General features: G+C 43.1%; 1 protein-coding gene across 1 annotated transcript in view; it reads left to right on the top strand.

The window, feature by feature from the left end:
• Nucleotides 1-21,398, top strand: part of LOC136940515 (C-Jun-amino-terminal kinase-interacting protein 4-like) — a 54,429-nt gene that overhangs the window by 20,504 nt on the left and 12,527 nt on the right. Inside the window, exons 13-15 of the mRNA XM_067232703.1 lie at nt 13,122-13,214; nt 13,825-13,980; nt 14,088-14,274. Of these exons, the coding sequence (XP_067088804.1) occupies nt 13,122-13,214; nt 13,825-13,980; nt 14,088-14,274 (436 nt within the window). The remainder of the gene's footprint in view (nt 1-13,121; nt 13,215-13,824; nt 13,981-14,087; nt 14,275-21,398) is intronic.

The following is a 21,398-nucleotide window of genomic DNA, read 5'->3' on the forward strand; positions in this document are numbered from 1 at the left end:
ATACTGGCACATGGAAAGGATTAAACATTTAAACTTTCATCAAAGTAATGCTTGCTTGTCCTTTTTCATCAATGTCCTCAAAAAAGCAGGCTGCAGAGCTACTGTGTCTGTGGGGTGACTGTCTCTGGAGGGCTGGCAGGCAGGGGCAAGCAGGGCCTGCAGGCAGGCAGGCAGGCAGGCAGGCAGGCCAGCTGGATGAAGCTGTCCTGGGGTCAGGGCTGAAGAGAAGCTGTCCAGCTAGAGAGGGGTAGTCCAGCAAGGGGTCTGTGTGGATCTCACCATCCTCGAGTCTGTTGCATCCTCTGTTGAACTCTGTTGAGCAGGCCTCTGCATGACCCTCCAGACCTGTCAAAGTGAAGAAAGGGTCCATGTCAGTTGTGAAAAATGAAGCTTTTCCCATCTACACTTGATACAGACTTCAGTTTTGACTGTGAAATGCAGTGTCATTACTTGAACTTCAATCCAAATGTGTTGACCTCATGGAGACCCATGCAGTCACTCAAAACACGGGTTCGATTCCAGGCTCTGGCAAGAGTATTTACCTCTAAACTGGTCAATATATACACATCTGACAAAAGACCAGCTCGACCTTTGCTTGTAAACAGTGATTCTGACTGTCAGAGACCTTTAAATAGCCTGACTTACCGAAATTGGCTAAACTAGCCTGGCTAACGTAGGTCGCTCTCTCAGGGCATATGACGAATGAAACAGGCTCGCCTTGAAAAATCAGATATACTGACTATCTTTAGCAGGCCCTTGTCTACAAAAAGCAGTCCTCCCTGACGATTTTGGAGTAGAATTGAGTGAAATACAAAATTGTTTACACACTGCCAGTGGGCGAGCCGATCCTGACTCTGAGGCTAACGTCAAAACAATGTACCCCCGGGACGCAGTATCACTCCAATTGCAAGTCCACAAATCACAAAAATAATCGGAGCATCTGGCTAAAAGCACAATTCCCACATCTCCTAAAGGCTTCCCTCCTCGACTTTTTTCGTGTAGACGTAACTGTAAAAAGGTTGAACTTATGAACATGACGCGCCCAAGGAATGGCTGCCGCCTAAGCGCCTATGCGGTCTCCCTGCCGCATAGGCTTATTACAAAGACTTTCACGCCCCAAATCAAAATTATGAGCCGACAGGTCTGTGGGGAATTGCTTTTTCTCCTAAAGGCTGCTCTCCTCGACCTTTTTGATGAACAATTCGCCGAGATGCAAAATGACTCACTAATTAAAAACACAGAGGAAAAAAGCTAGAGCTACAGTAGCTACTTTTCGAGTTCGGTTTTCCGTCACTTCAGAATCACGATCTAAAAGGTATAAAAGTGCTAAAACGTTCACCATAATTCATGAGTGGTGTACTTTCACAAACCCAATCATTAATTCTAGCTTAAAATGTGTAAAAATAGGACTTACCGAAAGTGGCTGCCTCCAACACGGCTATCACCCGATTCCAGTTGAAAACAACAATGGCCGCCGAAAAAGAATTTATATTCGTAACAGCGAGCTGCGATAGGAAGCTAATTGAAACAGGGGCTAAAAAACGAGGGTGGGGGCTTGGTCAGCACACATTTTCAAGAAAGCATGTGTGTGTCAAGAGTGTGTGAGAATTTGGAGCATGCGCGGGGAGCAATTATCCAAGCATGCATGTTTCAAATATTCACTAAAAATCTACTTTTCATCTTACAGTCAACTTTTTCTCAGATTTGTATACTAAACATTCTCAAGAGTCTTCATATGAACTTGTGATTGGATCAGAGTATCAGTTTTTGGCCGGCGGATGTGTAAAGCATTATTTTAGCGTCAGCGATAAATTCGATTTGCTTTATATCAATCATTTTTTGAGGCATGAAGTTGCCTTTGCACATGGTAACATGTTGTAGTGTCTTCCACGTGACATTTACATTTACATTTATTCATTTAGCAGACGCTTTTATCCAAAGCGACTTCCGAGAGAGAGATTTAAGTTCAGGGTTAAGCTCATAGTTTGTTAAACCCGCCTTCTGGAATACCTCCCTGAAGTGGTCACAGAATTTCTGTTTGTTTACACATTTTTTGAGACGCTCATCGGTTTGGAGACAATTTTGTTATTGGGTGTGCTTTGCCTTCGGCAAGGGCACAACCTTTGTTCTCTCACATATATATTATTTATTGTTTTCCTGTTTCTCTTTATTGTTGGAATGCTGAAGCAGCATTCCAAGTATTATTCTTTGAATCTTTAATCAACGTATTATTTTTCTTCTATTTACATTTATTCATTTAGCAGACGCTTTTATCCAAAGCGAATTCCAAGAGAGAGCTTTACAAAGTGCATAGGTCACTGATCATAACAACAAGATAGCCAGAAAACATCACGAGTAGCCAAAACATGAAGCACACATTGTGAACAACCAAAGTAAGTGCCAAAGGGAAGAACCATAAGAGCATGTAGTTAATGAATGAGCGATTTTCCACTAAATATATGTCAAGCTTATTTACGTTTTTGGGGGAGTAGTTAGCCGATGGTACTGTTTGAATCGCGATTCCATCTTCTACTGCCGGTAATGTCGTAGAATAATCTTCAAAGGGGGTTCTTTATTAAACAAGTTACAATTAAACAACATGAACCGCTATAAGTGCAAGTGTACCTGTGGAAAAAAGCAAGCAACAGTAATAAAAACAATATATCACAGCGAGAAGAAAAATTGTAATCAGTTACCACTAACCACAAGAGCAACAAGTCTCTAAGCAAGAGTCATTGTGATCCTTGAGGAAACTAACATCGGGTCAAGCGAACCATTCCTAAGTACCGTTGTACTCCCGGAACAAGTGCGTCTTGAGCCTTTTCTTGAAGGTGGAGAGACAGTCAGTATCTCTGATGGAGGTGGGGAGTTGATTCCACCACTGGGGGGCCAGACAGGAGAAGAGCTTGTGTTGGGACCGGGCGGTCTTGAGCGGTGGGACCACCAGGCGGTTGTCTGAAGAAGACCGTAGGTGACGGGTGGGGGTGTAAGGCTGCAGGAGAGACTTGATGTAGACGGGTGCAGTCCCGTTCACTGCTCGGAAGGTCAATACCAGGGTCTTGAATCTGATATGGGCCATGATAGGTAGCCAGTGGAGAGAGATGAGGAGCGGGGTAACATGGGAGCGTCTGGGTAGATTGTAGACCAGGCGGGCCTCTGCGTTCTGAATCCTCTGAAGAGGGCGGGTTGCACATGCTGGGAGACCAGCGAGCAGCGAGTTGCAATAGTCCAACTTGGAGAGGACAAGTGCTTGGACTAGCAGCTGGGTGGAGTGCTCAGACAGGTATCTCCTGATCTTCCGGATGTTGTAGAGGGTGAATCTACACGACCGGGAGACCGCAGCAATGTGGGCCGTGAGGGAGAGCTCGTCGTCCATGGTAACCCCAAGGTTCTTGGCAGAGGATGAAGGGGTCACCGTCGCAGATCCCAGGGTGATTGAGAGATCGTGGGAGATGGAGGGTTTAACCGGGATGATGAGAAGTTCTGTTTTGGCGAGGTTCAGCTGGAGGTGGTGCTCGGTCATCCAGGCGGAGATGTCTGTGAGGCAGGCCTCAATCCTAGCTGAGATCCCCGGATCGGTCAGGGGGAACGACAGGTACAGCTGCGTGTCGTCAGCGTAGCAGCGTAGCAGTGGTAGGAGAAGCCATGGGAGGTGATGATTGGTCCAAGTGAGGTGGTGTACAGAGAGAAGAGGAGGGGTCCAAGGACGGAGCCCTGTGGGACACCAGTGGAGAGCTGGCAAGGTCCTGACAGTTTGCCTCCCCAGGAAACCTGGTAGGATCTTCCCAACAGGTAGGATGAGATCCACTGGAGTGCAGTGCCAGTGATGCCCATCTCAGAAAGTCTGGCGAGCAGGATCTGGTGGTTAACCGTATCAAACGCTGCAGAAAGGTCCAGCAGGATGATGACGGATGACCTGGAAGCCGCTCTGGCAGACTGGAGGGCAGTGGTGACTGAAAGGAGGGCAGTCTCTGTGGAGTGGCCAGTCTTGAAGCCCGATTGGTTGGGGTCAAGCAGGTTGTTCTGAGACATACCAAGTTTGGTGTTGATATCTCAAAGATTTGCTGAGATTTGACCAAACGTCCTGTTTGGTTGCTTTGTTGCCGATTTTGATTGGCTGTACCGGACAAACGGTTTTGAAAATCAAATAGAAAAGTAATACCTGAGTGAGGGTTGCTCTGACCATGATGATTGCCAATTCTGGGGAAGATTGGATTTTTTTTTTAGGAGGAGTAGGCTTTCAAAGGTTTTTGATAAAGCCGGAAATGGTGGAAAATCTATATAACTGGAAAGTGACGTCATAGGTTCAAAAGTTGCGTGTGTAAACACAAGTCCAACTTTGACCCATTGGTGGCGCTAGAGTGGTCTAATGGGATACATGAAACTTGGTGTAGGTATAGAAGGAACTGTCCTTAATGAGTGTGCCAAATTTAAGTTCTAGGGGCTGCCATTGACTCCCATGGAACTAGAATAATAATAATAATAATAAAACTAACAATAACAATAGGTTTCCTCCTTACGGAGGAATCCTAATAATAAAACTAACAATAACAATAGGTTTCCTCCTTACGGAGGAATCCTAAATATAGCTGCAAGCAGCAATGGAGGGGCCAAGCAGTCCAGAGCAGGACATGGCCTCCATAGCACTTGTGCAACAATTAAGTCACAACAACCTGTTGCACTCATGCAACACACCAAGTTTGGTTGAAATATATGTTTGCGTTCAAGAGTACTGAGAGTTCAAAGTTATTTTTCTGGTATAACACTGCAGGCTCCTCTGCTCTTCATGGGAACGATGGAACCCAAGTTTGGTGACAATTGCGCAAATGGTTGCTGAGATATGCTCTTGCGCCTCGTTTGGCGGCTTCGCCACCGCTTTTGATCGTCTCTACCGAACAGACGTTTTTTTAAATTGAAAATCCATCTGATTGCTTTTGTGAAACTGGGTCTAAAGATCATCTTTGCCAAATTTGGTAAACATTGGACAAAAATTGGGGCGTGCAAAAGGTTTTTCTACTTTTCCATGAAATCCAAAATGGCGGCCACGTCCAGTCGAATTTTATGAAAAGTTATTAATAGTCAGGCTTGATATCTCATCAAGAGACAAATAAATTACTTTATTAAGGTACACACTTCAACAGTTATTAGCCAAAACACGTTTATGCTTCCGGCCACGCCCCCTTTTAGTCACATGACACAATCTTTGGAGGACATCCTCAGAATAAGGTTCCGAGGCGGCGTACCAAATTTAGTTTCACTGCCTCAAACAACTGCTGAGATATGACTTCACTTCCTGTTTGGTGGCTTTTCTGCTGATTTTGATTGGCTGTCACGGACAAACGGTTGTGGGGATCAAAATGCTCTACCATAACTTCTGTGCGGCTTGGTCTGAAGAGCATATCTGTTAATTTTGAAGAAGATTTGACAAAAACTGTAGGAGGAGTAGGATTTCAAAGGTTTTTGATAAAACCGGAAATAGCGGAAAATATAACCGGAAATTGACCCCATAGGGTGTGTTGAACTCGTCTTGATCCAGGGAATCCAATGGTACCTCATTTTTGAAAATGGGTCATACGGTTAAAAAGTTGTGTGTGTAAACACAAGTCCAACTTTGACCCATTGGTGGCGCTGGAGTGCCCAAGTATGGGACATGAAACTTTGTGAATTGGACCAGGGGACTGTCCCTAATGAGTTTGCCAAATTTCGACTTTCGACCAAGCGCTTCTAGGGCCTGCCATAGACACCCAGTCTTAAGAAGAAAAATAATAATTGTTACAACTGATATTTCTGTATATTTTATATAAAAATGCATACTTATTATTTATAAAGATTACATAGATTTAAAAGCATTTTTATTTGCTGCTCATTTACAACTGAAAATACGAGTGAAGTGTAGAATGAAATAGATGTCTTCTCATTTCCCCTGCAAGAGGCAGCCTCAACGTTGAATCAAAACGAATACATTTGGCAGACCGGTGTAAAAATTGACCTAATCTCTATGACTTAAACGTCCTTTTAAGTTTTCCCTTCTCGTGATATTTTCAGGCATTTAGCCTACTCATTGCATTCATTCATTAATAAAGAACCCCCTTTGAAGATTATTCTACGACGTTACCCGGTAGTAGAAGATGGAATCGCGATTCAAACAGTACCATCTGCTAACTGAAAATATGCCCCCCAAAATGTAAATAAGCTTGACATTTATTTAGTGGAAAATCGCTCATTCATAAAAAGCTCACTGGTAGCGATCATTGTCAGTAACAACGCAAAATGCGATATAGCCCTGTGTGGAGAATCTGCCCCGGTAAATTGTACTACTGTACAGTACTAGACTACTGCTGTGTTCGTCTTGGTAGCGATTGCGTTGGTTGAATTGGATTTAACGTTCCGTTGTACGGTTTAAGCTGAAATTAATTATTTTTATGAACAGATTGACAACGTTTAGGCTGTGGCAATGAAGTTCAGGTTAGTAGTTAGATAGACTTTTGATTTAAGTAAGGGGAGTGCCGAACATGTTCTGTCGCCGTTTGACTTCCTAAACAGCTGTGTAGATGTTTTTGTAGTGTCTCGCGTAGGCTACAGCGTTGCAGTGAGCAACACTGGTTTGAAACCACAGGTAATGATAATTTCACCCACAAATCGTTTACTTGTAATGTAATGTCATAATAAATCCTACAACGAAAATGTATTTGTGAGGAATGTTTATTTTAAAGATTGAAAACAGATGCATCATAGACCACTATAGTATGTGTTGCCCGGGCAACAGAGGATAATGTCATGATGCTAATGCTTCAGTGAAATAGTAGACTACCGTTTCCAAAAGTAGATGTGGGCCTACTTCCTTAATAATATCAGCTAATATTGTACATTACATTTCAGAATTGTGTTTCACATCACAAAGTAAAATTAGTAAATAGTTATCACCCTGGCCTCTTTGCTTGTGGCGTTCCTGCAGCTGCCTTGCAGTAAAGCTATAGTTAGCCTAGCTATCCCCCAAGTTAACAGATGTGAAACGAATGTTCTGCTACAGGTAGTCACGTGTGTTTTCGTGACGTTAGTGACGCAGTGACGTTAGTAACGTCAGTGACTGTGGCTAGCAAATTAGCCACCGTTAGCTTCACTTTTCGCCACAAAAACTTAACTGAAGCCTAAACCATGCAACGGAACGTAAATTCCAATAGAAGCAACTCAATTGCTACCAAGACGAAACTTTTGACACCGCCGTTGTGTATTTAGTCCAAATATTGACTGAGTTTTAGGGGGGCGAAAATAAATAATAAATAAATAAATATATATGTGAGAGAACAAAGGTTGTGCTCTCGCCGAAGGCTTGAGCACACCCAATAATATATATGTGAGAGAACAAAGGTTGTGCCCTTGCCGAAGGCAAAGCACACCCAATAACAATAGGTGCTTTGCTGCTTGGCCCCTAATAAATATAGCTGCAAGCAGCAATGAAGGGGCCAAGCAGCATTCGATATGGAAATTCAGTAGCTAAAGAAGCAAAGCAAAACTTTTAATAAAAAACATTCGCTTTTTAAAAATCGCATTATACTTTTCGACAACACGGTGGCGCTACCCCGAAACTTTCGATTACCTTCATGGTGTTGCGCAAAAGACGTACACCGAGTTTTGTAACGATAAGCGTTTGGTAAATATGTCATTTTGAGACAAAATGCGCTGGCTAGATGTAGCAGCATTATATCTACAAAGCACAATGAATCCGCTTCTTCTTGACTATAAATCCCCTGACAATGAAACGTTATCGTTACCATTGTGATTATACTGCTAGACAGCTACTGTGGTGTACCATGCTTTGCTAAACATGATCCGGTATCAAGACTTGCTTGATGACTGTGGCTGGATTCGATCCTACGACCTTGCGTTTCAAAGGAGCCCGTCTGAAGGCCGAATTATACTTCTCCAACTCCGTTGCGGACAGACGGACGGAGTCGGACGGATTGGTTGAATTTATAGTACTCCGAAGGCTGTGGGTGCTGAAAACAATTCACCGCCAAAAGAGTAGGTGGCGCAACGTTTTTTTGTAAGTCGTCGTGGAGTGTTTATTTACCTAGGTTATCGAGAAGTCTGAGCAAATTTACAAATTAGCTGTTTCATCAATAAAATACGCACATTTTCAGCAACTACATTGACCATTTCTCGTCACATTTTAATTCAGATGCTGATTTACATGTACTGTTTAGCTGAAATATGAATTGTAAAAACTTACAGCAATGGCGGTCAAAGGATTCAGTTCGTCCTGTTTATCACGGCAACCCCGCCCCATACGCAAGCGGTTCTTAATACGGACCAATCACAGCCAAGGGGTATCCGTAAAATGACGGACGGACAGACGGATAGTCAGGAAAGTCAGGAGGTGCACGTAGAGCTCTCCGAGGGGCTCGGAGAGGGCATGGAGAGGGAATTCATCGTCAGAGAGGGCGTTCCCTGTGTCCGTCTCCGTAAAAACTGAGAAGTATAAATTGGCCTTTCTCCCAGTGAGCTATTCTCGCTGCTGGGAAATGCTGTGTTCGGTTACTTTATAAAAAAAAAAAGGAAACCGTTTCTCCCGTGGCGAGCTTTGTCAGATTTGACCCAAGTATAAACAGCTGTAATTCAGTCATATTTTGACATATCAAGGTGATTGTGGTAGGAAGATGATTAGATGACATGCTTGCGATGACATTTTCAAAGTTTCGTCTCCATACGGTAAACCATCGCAGAGACAAGGCCTCACGTCCGCTATGGCGTGCTCTTTGTCAAAATTGTTTGCGCGTAACTCGTGAACGGTTTCACTTATCGATGCCATTTTGATAACTTTTTGTCTGCATGGTCTGAAGATGATCTCTTACAATTTTCATGAAAATCGGAGTAACGGCCTAGGAGGAGTTTGAAAAAGTTGGCATTTCTTAAAATGCAAATCACGGAAAAACCTTCGGGACGACAGTGACGCCATAGGTTCAGTCGAATCGTCTGCGTCTAAGGAATCCGATGAAACCTCACTTAAGAAAAACGGTCTCATGGTTCAAAAGTTATGGGCGTAAACGCACCTCCAACTTTGACACCTTGGTGGCGCTATAGTGCTTCATGGATCGACATGAAACTTGGTGATAAATAGTCAGGAGATCGTTCCAAATTAGTGTGCCTAATTTCAAAACTTCTCACCAATCGCTATGCATAATAATAATAATAATAGAACTAACTGCACCTGCTTGGCCCCTAATAATAATAATAATAATACGTAGAAACCCTTAGGTTGCTTCGCGGCTTGGCCACCAATTACCGCACTTTTTCTGTAAATTATACACGTTTTTTTCTGTATTTCTGAGTGACAGGAAATACATATAGAAAGACAATGGCAAACTGTAAATTTATAATTTTGCATAAACATTACAGCCAAATGTTGTTACTTAAAAATACACTAAAATGGCTATTTTACAAATATTAATAACATTTTCACCAAAATGTTCTGTTAAAACACTTAATTTCACTTGATCAAAACTAGCTAATTTAACAGTTATTTTGCAGATATTTACTTTCATCCCACGGACAAATAACTTATAACATAATTTTTGGTTTAGACATAGGAAACTTGAATTGTGAACTGAGCTTGGGTAGTTGACGTCATGAAATCCCAGCATGCACCAGTCAATGTCAAAGACTACAAAAGCCTGCAAAAGCCTTTTTGGGGCTATCTCGTTGTTTATGATCATTGACCAATGCACTTTTAGTAAAGCTCTCTCTTGGAAGTCGCTTTGGATAAAAGCGGCTGCTAAATGAATAAATGTAAAGACTCCAGAGTAGGACGAAGGAAAGTTGATTAGATAGTTGTTTAGCGGCAACGCTCCTGTTACCCAGAATGCCCCGCGGCAAGCTGAAAAGCTACAGAGTTAAAGGTTTAAGCTTAGTTAGATAAGCATTTGTCAGGCATTGTTTGGAGTTTTGTGTTCGTTCTGTTTTGATATGTGTAATGTGATGGTCTGTAGTTTGGATACATTAAGTGTTCACCCTGAGTGTGAATGTTGTCCAGTTAGATGGCGATCTAACCTGTCTAATAAGCCTAACGTGTGGCGAGCAATATTCCTCTCCAATTCCTCTCCAATTCGCACAGCTAGTCGTTGCCACAGTTGTAATCTGAAGCGCCGGTAATATCTGTAGCATCTGGATGCTGATTACAGCATCTGGATGCTGATTACAGCATCTGGATGCTGATTACAGCATCTGGATGCTGATTACAGCATCTGGATGCTGTATGTTGTGCACACGACTTGTTTTAAATGAAAATGTTAAATCGTTATATCTTGTTTTGGCTTTATTTAATATTTTTATTTATTGAAAATGCTGTTTTTTTACAGAGAAGTAAAATTAATAGAAGTCATATTTACCGGTAAAGAACAGCCTGTAATGTAATATTACAGATATATCTTGTAAATTTGGTACAGGAAAATTACAATTATTTTACTGTTAATTAATGTTAATGATTTTTTTTTACTGTAATTTAATGGGTTTAATCTGGTGTCCCAGCTGCCAGATTGTTCCTGTTTTTTTACAATGTTTATTTTCAGTGTAGTCTATGGGCTCAAATGCAGTATTGTGGCTACTATAGTCCTGCTGTAGCCTGCAGGATTCTATAAATTATCTGTAGCCTGGGTGCCAGCCGAACTTAGCCCCGCCCACAAAAAATGTTGGTCGGGAAGTTGGGTCTGGGGTCGCTCGGTTGGGGAAAAACTATGTCCGAACAAGAGCTGTTCGGATCAATCAAATTGTCAGGGCGGCCTTTATACGTGATGGACAGATGATCAACAGTAACGTAATCAACCACGTCACCAAAGAGCGCTTGGGTTGAATTTGTTTTCAACAAACAACATGCTCTGATCTGGTTGTAGGTCTATCCAATTGAGCGAAGAGGCATTTTTTTTCTGGATTCGGTTGAAACACGCCCCATACTCACAGCCCAACGGAGCGGTATCAGACTCATATTCTGACTAGAATTATGAGTATGACAACGTCAGGCTAAATTATTTGTGCATTATCTATAAATTATCTGTAAGCAAGGTGTAGGTTGAGCCGGTGTCAATAATGGCTTTCCCTTTCAATGGGCCTACTGTGAGAGGCACCACTAGCTGATGTGGGATGGGGAGATGGGGTAGGTGTTTGGTGGGTATGGACAGAGGGTTTGGAGTTCCATGTATGGGTTAGAGCAGGGGTGTCAAACTCATTTTCAAGTAATGTAGTTGTAGTACTCTAACCAAGTTAGAGAGCGATACCAACTTGGGTTGAATGCCCGAGGACCTTGGCTGAAAATGCGCATGGGTTACGTTTGCAGAACCGGCTGCATTGGAGTGCTGTCATTCAAACCTCGCTCGCCTTCACCCTTTGCGAACTTTGCATTAAACACTGATGTGTATATACACTGCTTTCTAGAGGCGCGATGTTGTCACTTTTCTGTAACATAATCGAAATGCATTGTGAGAGATGTAGTATATATATAAGTATACGCTGTAAAGCAGCGTATACTTATTGTAATACACCATTCAAGCTCCCGCGTCTCTATCCTTCTCCATCTCTTGCCCCAGCCTGACCAAAGCACCAACCACAGTGACTCTTTCTCTCTCAGTTGGCTGGCCAGTTTGTGATTTATGATTTTAAGTATGAGTTTGATAACCTCTTCCTCACTGATGTCAGGCTTTCATCTCCAACACAGAGAGTGGTAACTGTAAGCAAAGTCACAGATGCTCTCCTTATCCCCCTGAACCCAGTTGCGCACTCTATCAGCCAGTTAATCAGCATAGTCCTCTGACAAGAACGCTGCCCGGAACTTGGTCTCGAAATCCATCCAAGTGGTGGTGCTGAGTCGTGCTACATCCCACCAGTCCCGCGCTGTCCCGTGTAGGACATTCCTCAGAGTAGCTAGGAGCTCCCCATCACTAAGAGGGCTGAGTGCAAGAAAGTCTCTACATTTCTGTCAGTACAACAAGGGGTCCGCACTGTCGAACGTAGGGAATTCAAGTATGATGGGCATAGAGCCCATGGGGCGCCTTTGGTGAAGTGAGGAAGCAGCAGGATGGGTGTTGCGGCCAGGTGAGTAAGAGGAAACGTTGGGTATCTGTACAGACAGGAACGGAGAAACAAACTTCTCCCTGCATAATGTGCCTACAATGCGCAGTTGTGTTTTAGGTGTGGGAAGGCTCTGGAGAGGCACCTGAGGACTCCTTCATGAAATAGCTGTGTCATTAGAACCCATCCAGTTGCTCTTGAGAAAATGCGCTCGGCTACACAACCGGCAGTTCTCAAATCTATCTCACGGTACTTTGATGGATACGTCACAGTGACCTAGCCTCAGCGCCGTCTCAAGTCGGACAAAAAGTCTAACCAGAAATCACTGCTTCAAGTCAGCCAGCTGCAGCCGGCTATCAGCGCAGCCGGCTATCAGCGCAGCCGGCTATCAGCGCAGCCGGCTATCAGCGCAGCCGGCGCTGCATGAAGTCGAACACACCTAACGTAATAGAGGAATGCACAGTGCATGCAGCGTGTGTTTCTTCAATAGCCCTGCAGTAAGTAGTGTGCTGTGTGTATGTGATTGAGGATTGCAGCATATAAAAACAACTTAATTTGCATTCAATATGGTTATTTTAACCAAGATTATGCTGCTAGATGGGTTTTTAACTACATTTAAGTTCCCTGTTATAGGCAAACTTTCCAGTTTATTCCTGTTATTAATTCCCATATATTCCTGTTAATTCCCATATTCTCGTTAATTCCAATGGAAAGTTACCCCAGGAGGGACTGTTTGTCCTGTAGAATATTCAGTGTTTCCCCTACCATTGTATTAGGGGGGCGCCCCCCCCCGGAAGGTCAAGTTAATAAAATGTTTTTAAATATATATAGCGCCCGATCACAAAATAAGTCATTTAAGGTTACCTTTTCTATAATACAAGTCTATAGCTTGCTCTTTTATTAAACAAACTAAATGGCCTTATGTTATTTCTTATTTACAAAATGGTATGTCATTTCTGTCTCTACATGGTCGCCGTTGCCCCCCACCCACCCACCCAGCCCCCCCCGCCGCCGCAAAGCTGTAAACCTAGGGGAAACACTGATAATGTTGGATGTTCTTCCAGCTGGCTAATGGTGGACAAACAGAGAACAAGATGAAGAACCTGCCTGTCCCGATTTACCTGAGGCCTCTGGACCTGAAAGATGCTTCTATGAAGGTGAACACACACACACAAGTCTGTAGGGGGTTTAATATTGGCCAAACAACCAAAACAAATTCCCCTATGTTTGAAGGAAGATAGGAAACTGAACAGTGTATTATCAAAGACCAAATAATGCCAATACCAATAGAATTAGTTTGACTCTATGGGTTAATTCAGCAAGAATGGTGAAAATAAAGTTCAATGAAAATGTAATAACATTGCAAATGAATGAAATCAATTAATAAACATGTTAAAATAAAGGCTTTAAGTCTTACCTACTCTACCTTGATTATTGTAAACCAGAGAGGAAGCAAGAGGTGAGGAATGAGAAGGAGTAGGACAGATCAGAGCTGAGGAAATGCCCTCAGGAGATGAAGAATCCACAGAACAATGCTTCACAATTTCCTTTATACCCAAGAACAAACCAATCACAACACATCTTGACCCTTATCAACATATGAATAGCAATGCTACAGTAAAAGTTAGGCAATGAGATGTGAGAGCCATCAAGTAGAGACTCCGTCAAGAAACGCCTTACAACTCTAAACATAAAATAGATGTGTAAAATAGAAGCACAATATCAATTGATGGTGTTTGTAATATTTAACTCTTGTCTTTTCTTCAGCTGTGGTGTGCCGCAGGTGTGAACCTGTCAGGGGGCTGGACCAGAGAGGGCGGGGCCATGTTGGGGGCCAGTGAAGGCTCAGGGGTGGACCTTGAGGTAACCAAACAGAAGAAGGGCTCTCAGAACAGCCTGGACCAATTGGATCAGGAGAACAAGGTAAGGGGGTAGTAAAGTGGTCAATCATAGGGTCACCTATAAACACTCCATACTCCAAACAAGGCCCTGCATTCAAAGACTTGGTTATCAGGATCTCCTCTCCTCAGGACCAAGAAAAGGGGGAGCCGGAGAAGGGGCAGCATTTTCATGATCAGGTGTCCAGCAGAGTGTGGATCTGCACCAGCACTCACTCCTCCACCAAAGTCATGGTAATGGATGTCAACCATCCCTCTGACCTTCTGGACAGCTTCTACGCCTGCAACTCCCACGTCCTATGCATCACCAGTGTACCAGGTGTGTGTGTGTGTGTGACATTGATACACAGGGCTCTAGACTGCAACTAAACGGTCACCAATTTTTGAGACTGCAAGTATTTTTTACAACTACTCGCACATGTGCAACCTGCAAATTATACATTTTTTTTCTTCTTATTGAAAAATGAGGAGGGAGCGTATGGAGAGAGATGTGTCTCAAAAATTGGCAGCTAATCGCAACCACTGCCAGTGTGTCCCAGGCGCCTGGGACACACTAGCTGCGATCTGCTGCGAAGCGCCTGGAGGCGCCGACTTTTTTCTCTTTAAAGGTCAGAGGTACACCACAAACTGCTCGGTAGCAATAATCTACACTAGTGAGTGTAATGCCATCATCAGTATCTTCCACAGTATTTACTCTCAGATACCCCAGGGGTTTATGCTCTCTGCTGGGATATCTCCCACTGTCTGAGGCATGTGACTGTATCTGTGAAAGACTGCATGTACTTGAAACCATCTATGGCCTCATTGTTTACTGGACCAGCTAGGTCTGTGTTCACCAGCTCAAGTGGTGTCTTTACCTTATCAGTCAGATCTCTGTTTCTCGTTTGAGTGAACTTTCCCTCTATGCACACTACCAATTCTTTATCAGGCCTACGCTTTGCACCTTTAATGTGCATGCCTTCTGTTACATCCTGCAGCTTCAAGATATCCTCGTAATTGCAGTGACCCATTATCTCATGCCATGTCTGGATATCATAGCTGACATGACACACATCATCTACATCACACTCGGTTTGCAAGTAGTACATTGTCTTACATACATAAATATTATTCCTTGTGCCATCCGGCAACACTATGACATCTTTACCTTCTTCGAAGAACACTTTGGCACCGTGAGCGGTAGCAGACCTCACTGAGAAGAGTTCTTGGGGGTATGAGGGGATGTAGAGAGTGTTCTTTAAAGTCACTGTACACCGGCGCCCCTTGCTGTTTATGAGGCATACCTGTGCGTCTCCCCTGCCTTGGGCCACACCGACGGTACGCTTCCCGTCCATGCTGTGTCTCACCGGCTTGAAGGTGCTGTCGAAGCTCTTGAACTTGCTCCTGTCGTTGATGATGTGGGACGACGCGCCCATGTCCACGATCAGTCTCTTCCTCTGGATCTGCAGCCATTGCCCTGATAGGCTGGCATCTTCTGTGTGTGCCCTGAAGGTGTGGTCTTCTCCTCCCGCGGCTCCCCGGGTGCCATCTGGTTCACGACCTGCTCTACGGCCACCGCCGTCGCCGCCATCTTGGACACAGGCACACCGGGCGCTCCATTCACGCTCTTTCTTTGAGCACGCCTTGTCTGAGTGCCCCCTGCTTTTGCAAAAACTACACCAAACTTGCTCTGTGCAGTCAACCCTTCTGTGGCCCTTTTCTCCGCACCGCCAACACACCATCTCCACTGGCCCTGTCTTTTTCCTTGGTGCCGTTTGGGCCCTCAGCACCCTTTCTCCTGCCTCTTCTGCGATTGGGTCTGAGTCTTCTGAAGCCTCAAAATTCCTCAACTTTGCCTTGAACTCTCCCAGCATCATGTCTGCTGAACCATGCGTCACCATCAGTGTGAACGGCTTGTACTTCTCCAGTAACCCTCTCATGATCATCGCCATCATCAGTCCCTCACTCGGTGCTTCACCTGCACCCCTGAGTGCCGTAATGATCTGCTCAGCTTGGATAACGTATTTGGTTACAATCTCGTTGTCAGCTTTCTTCAGCGCAGTTATCGTTATGGACAGGGAGACAATCCGGGGTCTACCTTTTCCGATAGTGTTCTTTTAAAACTTTGAGGCTCTCTCGGCCCTTGTCCTTCGTGTCTCTGAATATCAGTCCCAAGCTCGTATTGTCAAGTAGTGGCGCCAATGCACAATAGGCGTCCGCATTCAGCTTGTCATCGTTGGCCTTTGCTTCCAGCATCAGTGGTCCGGTGAGCTCTGTGAGGATCGTCTGCCCCACTCCGTGCATGCAGCACAGCACCCTTTCTTCCCAGAGCTCATACTCCTCTGCTCTCCCGTCAAACGTGGGCCACTTGCTCTTGCTTCTGTTCGCCATGGCTTTTTCTGTTTGTAGCTCAGTTTAGCTTCTTTGTAGCCTACCTTTAGCTTCCCGGTACTCCCGATGCTAAACTAGCTGTTTTGGATAATCCTACTTCTGAATGCTAGCACAATCTTGCTAGCTATCTACGCACGTGTCCGTCAAACTTTAGAATCATTCTCCGTTATCTGGGCCCATAACCTATTAACAGGTAGGCTTATACCTTCTGCCTACCTGTACAGTGGAATAATAATTCATAAAGGAATGATCAGTTTGTCTCTTTAGCCATTAATCACATGGCATTGTTTATTGCATAACCATGCACAACATACATGCGCAACATACTCTGTTAGAGTCAGGTAGAGAGAGAAAGAAAGAGAGTGAACATCCCCCTTACAAGGCAGTGGTGTCATCAGTCACACGTGACCTTGTGACATATGAGGTGTAACAGTGTGTCCTCCTGAACAAATAATGCATTCATACACTTTACACTCTCAACAAAATCTATGTAATCTTTATAAATGCATTTTTACATAAAATATACAGAAATATCAGTTGTAAAAATGTAATAAAAAAACTGACCCCTCTGCAACCGACGAAAGCAAGCACACCCTACAATTTCCCCAGAAATGGTACCCTCTCTAGTTGGGTGTGCTCAAGCCTTCGGCGAGAGCACAACCTTTGTTCTCTCACATATATATTTATTTATTTATTATTTATTTTCGCCCCCCTAAGGATCAGTCAATATTTGGACTACATACACAACGGCGGTGTCAAAAGGTTCGTCTTGGTAGCGATTGCGTTGGTTGTATTTTTATTTACGTTCCGTTGCATGGTTTAAGTAGAAATTGCGTTTTTGTGGTGGAAAGTGAAGCTAACGGTGGCTAATTTGCTAGCCACAGTCACTGACGTTACTAACGTCACGAAAACACGCGTGACTACCTGTAGCAGAACATTCGTTTCACATCTGTTAACTTGGGGGATAGCTAGGCTAACTATAGCTTTACTGCAAGGCAGCTGCAGGAACGCCACAAGCAAAGAGGCCAGGGTGATAACTATTTACTCATTTTACTTTGTGATGTGAAACACAATTATGAAATGTAATGTACAATATTAGCTGATATTATTAAGGAAGTAGGCCCACATCTACTTTTGGAAACGGTAGTCTACTATTTCACTGAAGCATTAGCATCATGACATTAGCCTCTGTTGCCCGGGCAACACATACTACAGTGGTCTATGATGCATCTGTTTTCAATCTTTAAAATAAACATTCCTCACAAATACATTTTCGTTGTATGATTTATTCTGACATTAGTAAACGATTTGTTGGTGAAATTACCATTACCTGTGGTTTCAAACCAGTGTAGATCACTGCAACGCTGTAGCCTACCCGAGACACTAGTGTGAGTAGCTAACAAAAACTCCTCAGCTGTTTAAGTCAAACGGCGACAGAACATGTTCGGCACTCCCCTTACTCAAAAGTCTTTCAGTAGGGAAACTATCTGACTACTAACCTGAACTTCATTGCCACAGCCTAAACTTTGTCAATCTGTTCATGAAAATAATTAATTTCAGCCTAAACCGTACAACGGAACGTTTAATCGAATTCAACCAACGCAATCGCTATCAAGACGAACACAGCAGTAGTCTAGTACTGTACTGTAGTAGTAGAATTTACCGGGGCAGCTTCTCCACACAGGGCTATATCAATTTTGAGTTGTTACTGACAATGATCGCTACCAGTGAGCTTTTTATGAATGAGCGATTTTCCACTAAATAAATGTCAAGCTTATTTACGTTTTTGGGGGCATATTTTCAGTTAGCAGATGGTACTGTTTGATTCGCGATTCTATCTTCTGCCGGTAACGTCGTAGAATAATCTTCAAAGGGGGTTCTTTATTAATGAATGAATGCAATATGAGTAGGCTAAATGCCTGAAAATATCATGAGAAGGGAAAACTTAAAAGGACGTTTAAGTCATAGAGATTAGGTCCATTTTTACACCGGTCTGCCAAATGTATTCGTTTTGATTCAGCTATGAGGCTGCCTCTTGCAGGGGAAATGAGAAGACATCATATTTCATTCTACACTTCACTCGTATTTTGAGTTGTAAATGAGCAGCAAAAAAAAGATGCTTTTAAATCTATGTAATATTTATGCATAATAAGTAGGCCCTATGCATTTTTATATAAAATATACAGGAATATCAGTTGTAAAAATGGCATTAAAATCCCTGTACAACCGACGCAAGCAAGCACACCCTACAATTTCCCCAGACATTGTACCCTCTCTAGTTATTTTTGTAATATTACTTTGGAGGCTCACGTAGGTACTTTACCAATATTCACCCTATATAAAACCTAACTACACAATGTTGGTAACGAACGGCCTTTCCATGTGGTTACCCTGATGAAAACGAATGAAAATAAACAGATTGATCTGTTGTGCTAGCATGCCCGTAGTTGTTTTGTTTGTTTGAGAGAAACGAGTTGTCACGCGTTGCACGCAACACACACGCGTGCAGATATAGCCTACCGAGAGTGAACCCCCAAGTCGATTTTTCTAAAATCAGCGAGAAATTCAAGGAGATGGACGACATCAAATTAATTCTCGAAGTTGAAAAGCACAGGGAGTTGTATGACCCCCAGTACCAATTTGACAAGGACAACGTAGATAAGGATCAATGCTGGGAACATAGCCAATGCCATGTTTATGTACCATGTCAGCGTAAAGGAAAGCTCTGAGAAGCTGAAAGGCTTGGTGACCGGCGCGGAGAAATGCGCGTCTGGTGTGAACAGCTTTGAGCCAGTCTTACGGTGCGTTCACACTGCAGCGTTTTTTAACGCTCTGCACCACAGTACACCACGCTCGGGGGCGTGTTAGAAAAGTTAATACTCTAAGGTCACTGTTATAGTTATGACCAAGCGTGCAGACTTGGGTTAATGTACTCACAATATCAATCAAAATACCACTTTTACACAACATTTGTGTAAAAATACAGAATTTTTACTTGTGCAAGATTACAGTAGAATACATGTTACGTCACCGGTCACTCAACCAGTCGTTTGTAGGCTAGGCTAGCAAGCTAGCAGTGGCACAGAACAGTCATGTAATGTGACCAGACTGAATTTAAAAGTATAAAAACACACTAGGGACACTGACAACGTTGGCAACCCTGCACCATGCATTATTAGTTTAATGTAATCTTTAAATTAAGGCTCGTCACATTATGTAACTTTGTTCTGAACATAACTGGGTGTGCAGACACATACGATAAGTTTCTCCTCCATCTTGAAATTGTAAAACCTAGAAATGTTTACCATGACCAACAGTTGCTACGTTACAAGAAACAAGAAACCAATCCGATTGGCCAACGCTAGCGTTTTCACGCTCCTCATTTACATAAAGTTGAGAAAATCCAACTTGCAACGCTCCGCTCGCCTTCCCACAATGCCCTACGTGAGCGTCAATGCCTGGTTTCATTGAAAATGAATTGGAAGCCGACACCACGCGCTGCCCGCTCCGCTGTAGTGGACACGTACCGTTAGCCGATCGTGTTTCCCAGGCGTTAGGGCGCTATCTGTGTATGGCTGGATCGCCTGCTGACGCCTGGGACACATGGCTGCAATCTGCTGCGAAGCACCTGGAAGCGCCGCCTTTTTTCTTTTGCGCCCATGTTATCAAATGGGACCGACCACACTGGCTGCGAAGCGCTGCGATTGCCTGCGATTGCCCACGTGCGTGACTCGAGCTATTTATGTATGGATCGCAAAAGAGCGAAAAGAATGTCTCAAATTTATGTCATTGGAAGAAGGATTGAACCCGTGCGATCCACAAATGCAGATTCAACACTTCACACGCGGAATTGTAGATTTACAAGTGACAGACCATGAGAAATGCATTCACGAAATAACAAGAAATTACAAACGATATATTTACGAATAGACATCTATGTATACAAATCCTAGCATATTTCTGTAAATTCAAACCTACAAATCACGATTAAGAATTTTGTTCGTTTGTTCACTGTATCAGCTCACAGCAGGCACATACTACTGTGCAATTAGCAAGCATTTTGTAGAGAAATGAACATGTCACGCCACAAGTTATTTACACTCGGACAAATGCTCCTGTATGGAGTTGGAAAGACAGGAGGTCGGCAAACTTTTGGCACACAGCTTCGTGCGTTGTTTATTCAAGTAGGCTTACAAAGATAACACTTTTTGAACATAAAACGTAGCACAACTTAGCCCAGACCTTAACGTGCAGTGTCCACTCGAACCTGTCCAGTGAATTACGCACAAGTAGTCTGCTACACTCCCAAAAATATTTATAGGTTGCATGGATTACATTTCGAGATCATATGTGACCAAATATTTGAGCCTTAAAAAATGAGAAATCAAATATGGGTAAGTACTTTTTTATATTTTCTTTAATAAGAAATTGGCCTGTCCATGTGGTCATTTTATATAAACTATGTGTTCATTGAATTTAAATAAAATGTGCCATATTGTGATATGTACTGTTATCGGGATATGAAAGGATCTATCATATTTTTCGGAAAATAAGACGCATTTTCTATAAACCGCACCTCACCAGAATGGGAGCTTTGTGTTTGTAAATCTGAGTATAAACCGCACTGGAATATATGCCGCACTTGATATGGGAACAATGATACCAAGCAATGCACTAGTAGCCTATAGGCGATCTTACAGCATGCCGTTGCAACACACTTCAAAAACGAAAGTGCGTAATGTATGTTTTCTATTGCGCGGGAATTTTACCCTTTAGACGCGTGAGTTAAAAATATTTCCGACGGTCCCCAAAGCGCAAGTTATTTTTCCGAAATGTTAGCTAGCTAGCTAGCTTTAGTTAGCTTCCGTACTAAGTTAGCTAGCATAATACTCGTAGCAATGCTACTACCAGCTAGTGTTACTTGTTAGCCCTCTCATTAGTACATTTTGAAGCCTGTTTTGTTATAAAAACTTTCTATAAGCCGCTTAGAAATATAAGCCCTCACCACCACAAGACAAAAATGTAAAATCGGGTTATAAACCGCAGCTCTATTTACGAAAAAAAAAAGGTATA

Source organism: Osmerus mordax, chromosome 3, assembly GCF_038355195.1.
Source record: "Osmerus mordax isolate fOsmMor3 chromosome 3, fOsmMor3.pri, whole genome shotgun sequence".
Classification (NCBI taxonomy): Eukaryota; Metazoa; Chordata; class Actinopteri; order Osmeriformes; family Osmeridae; genus Osmerus; species Osmerus mordax.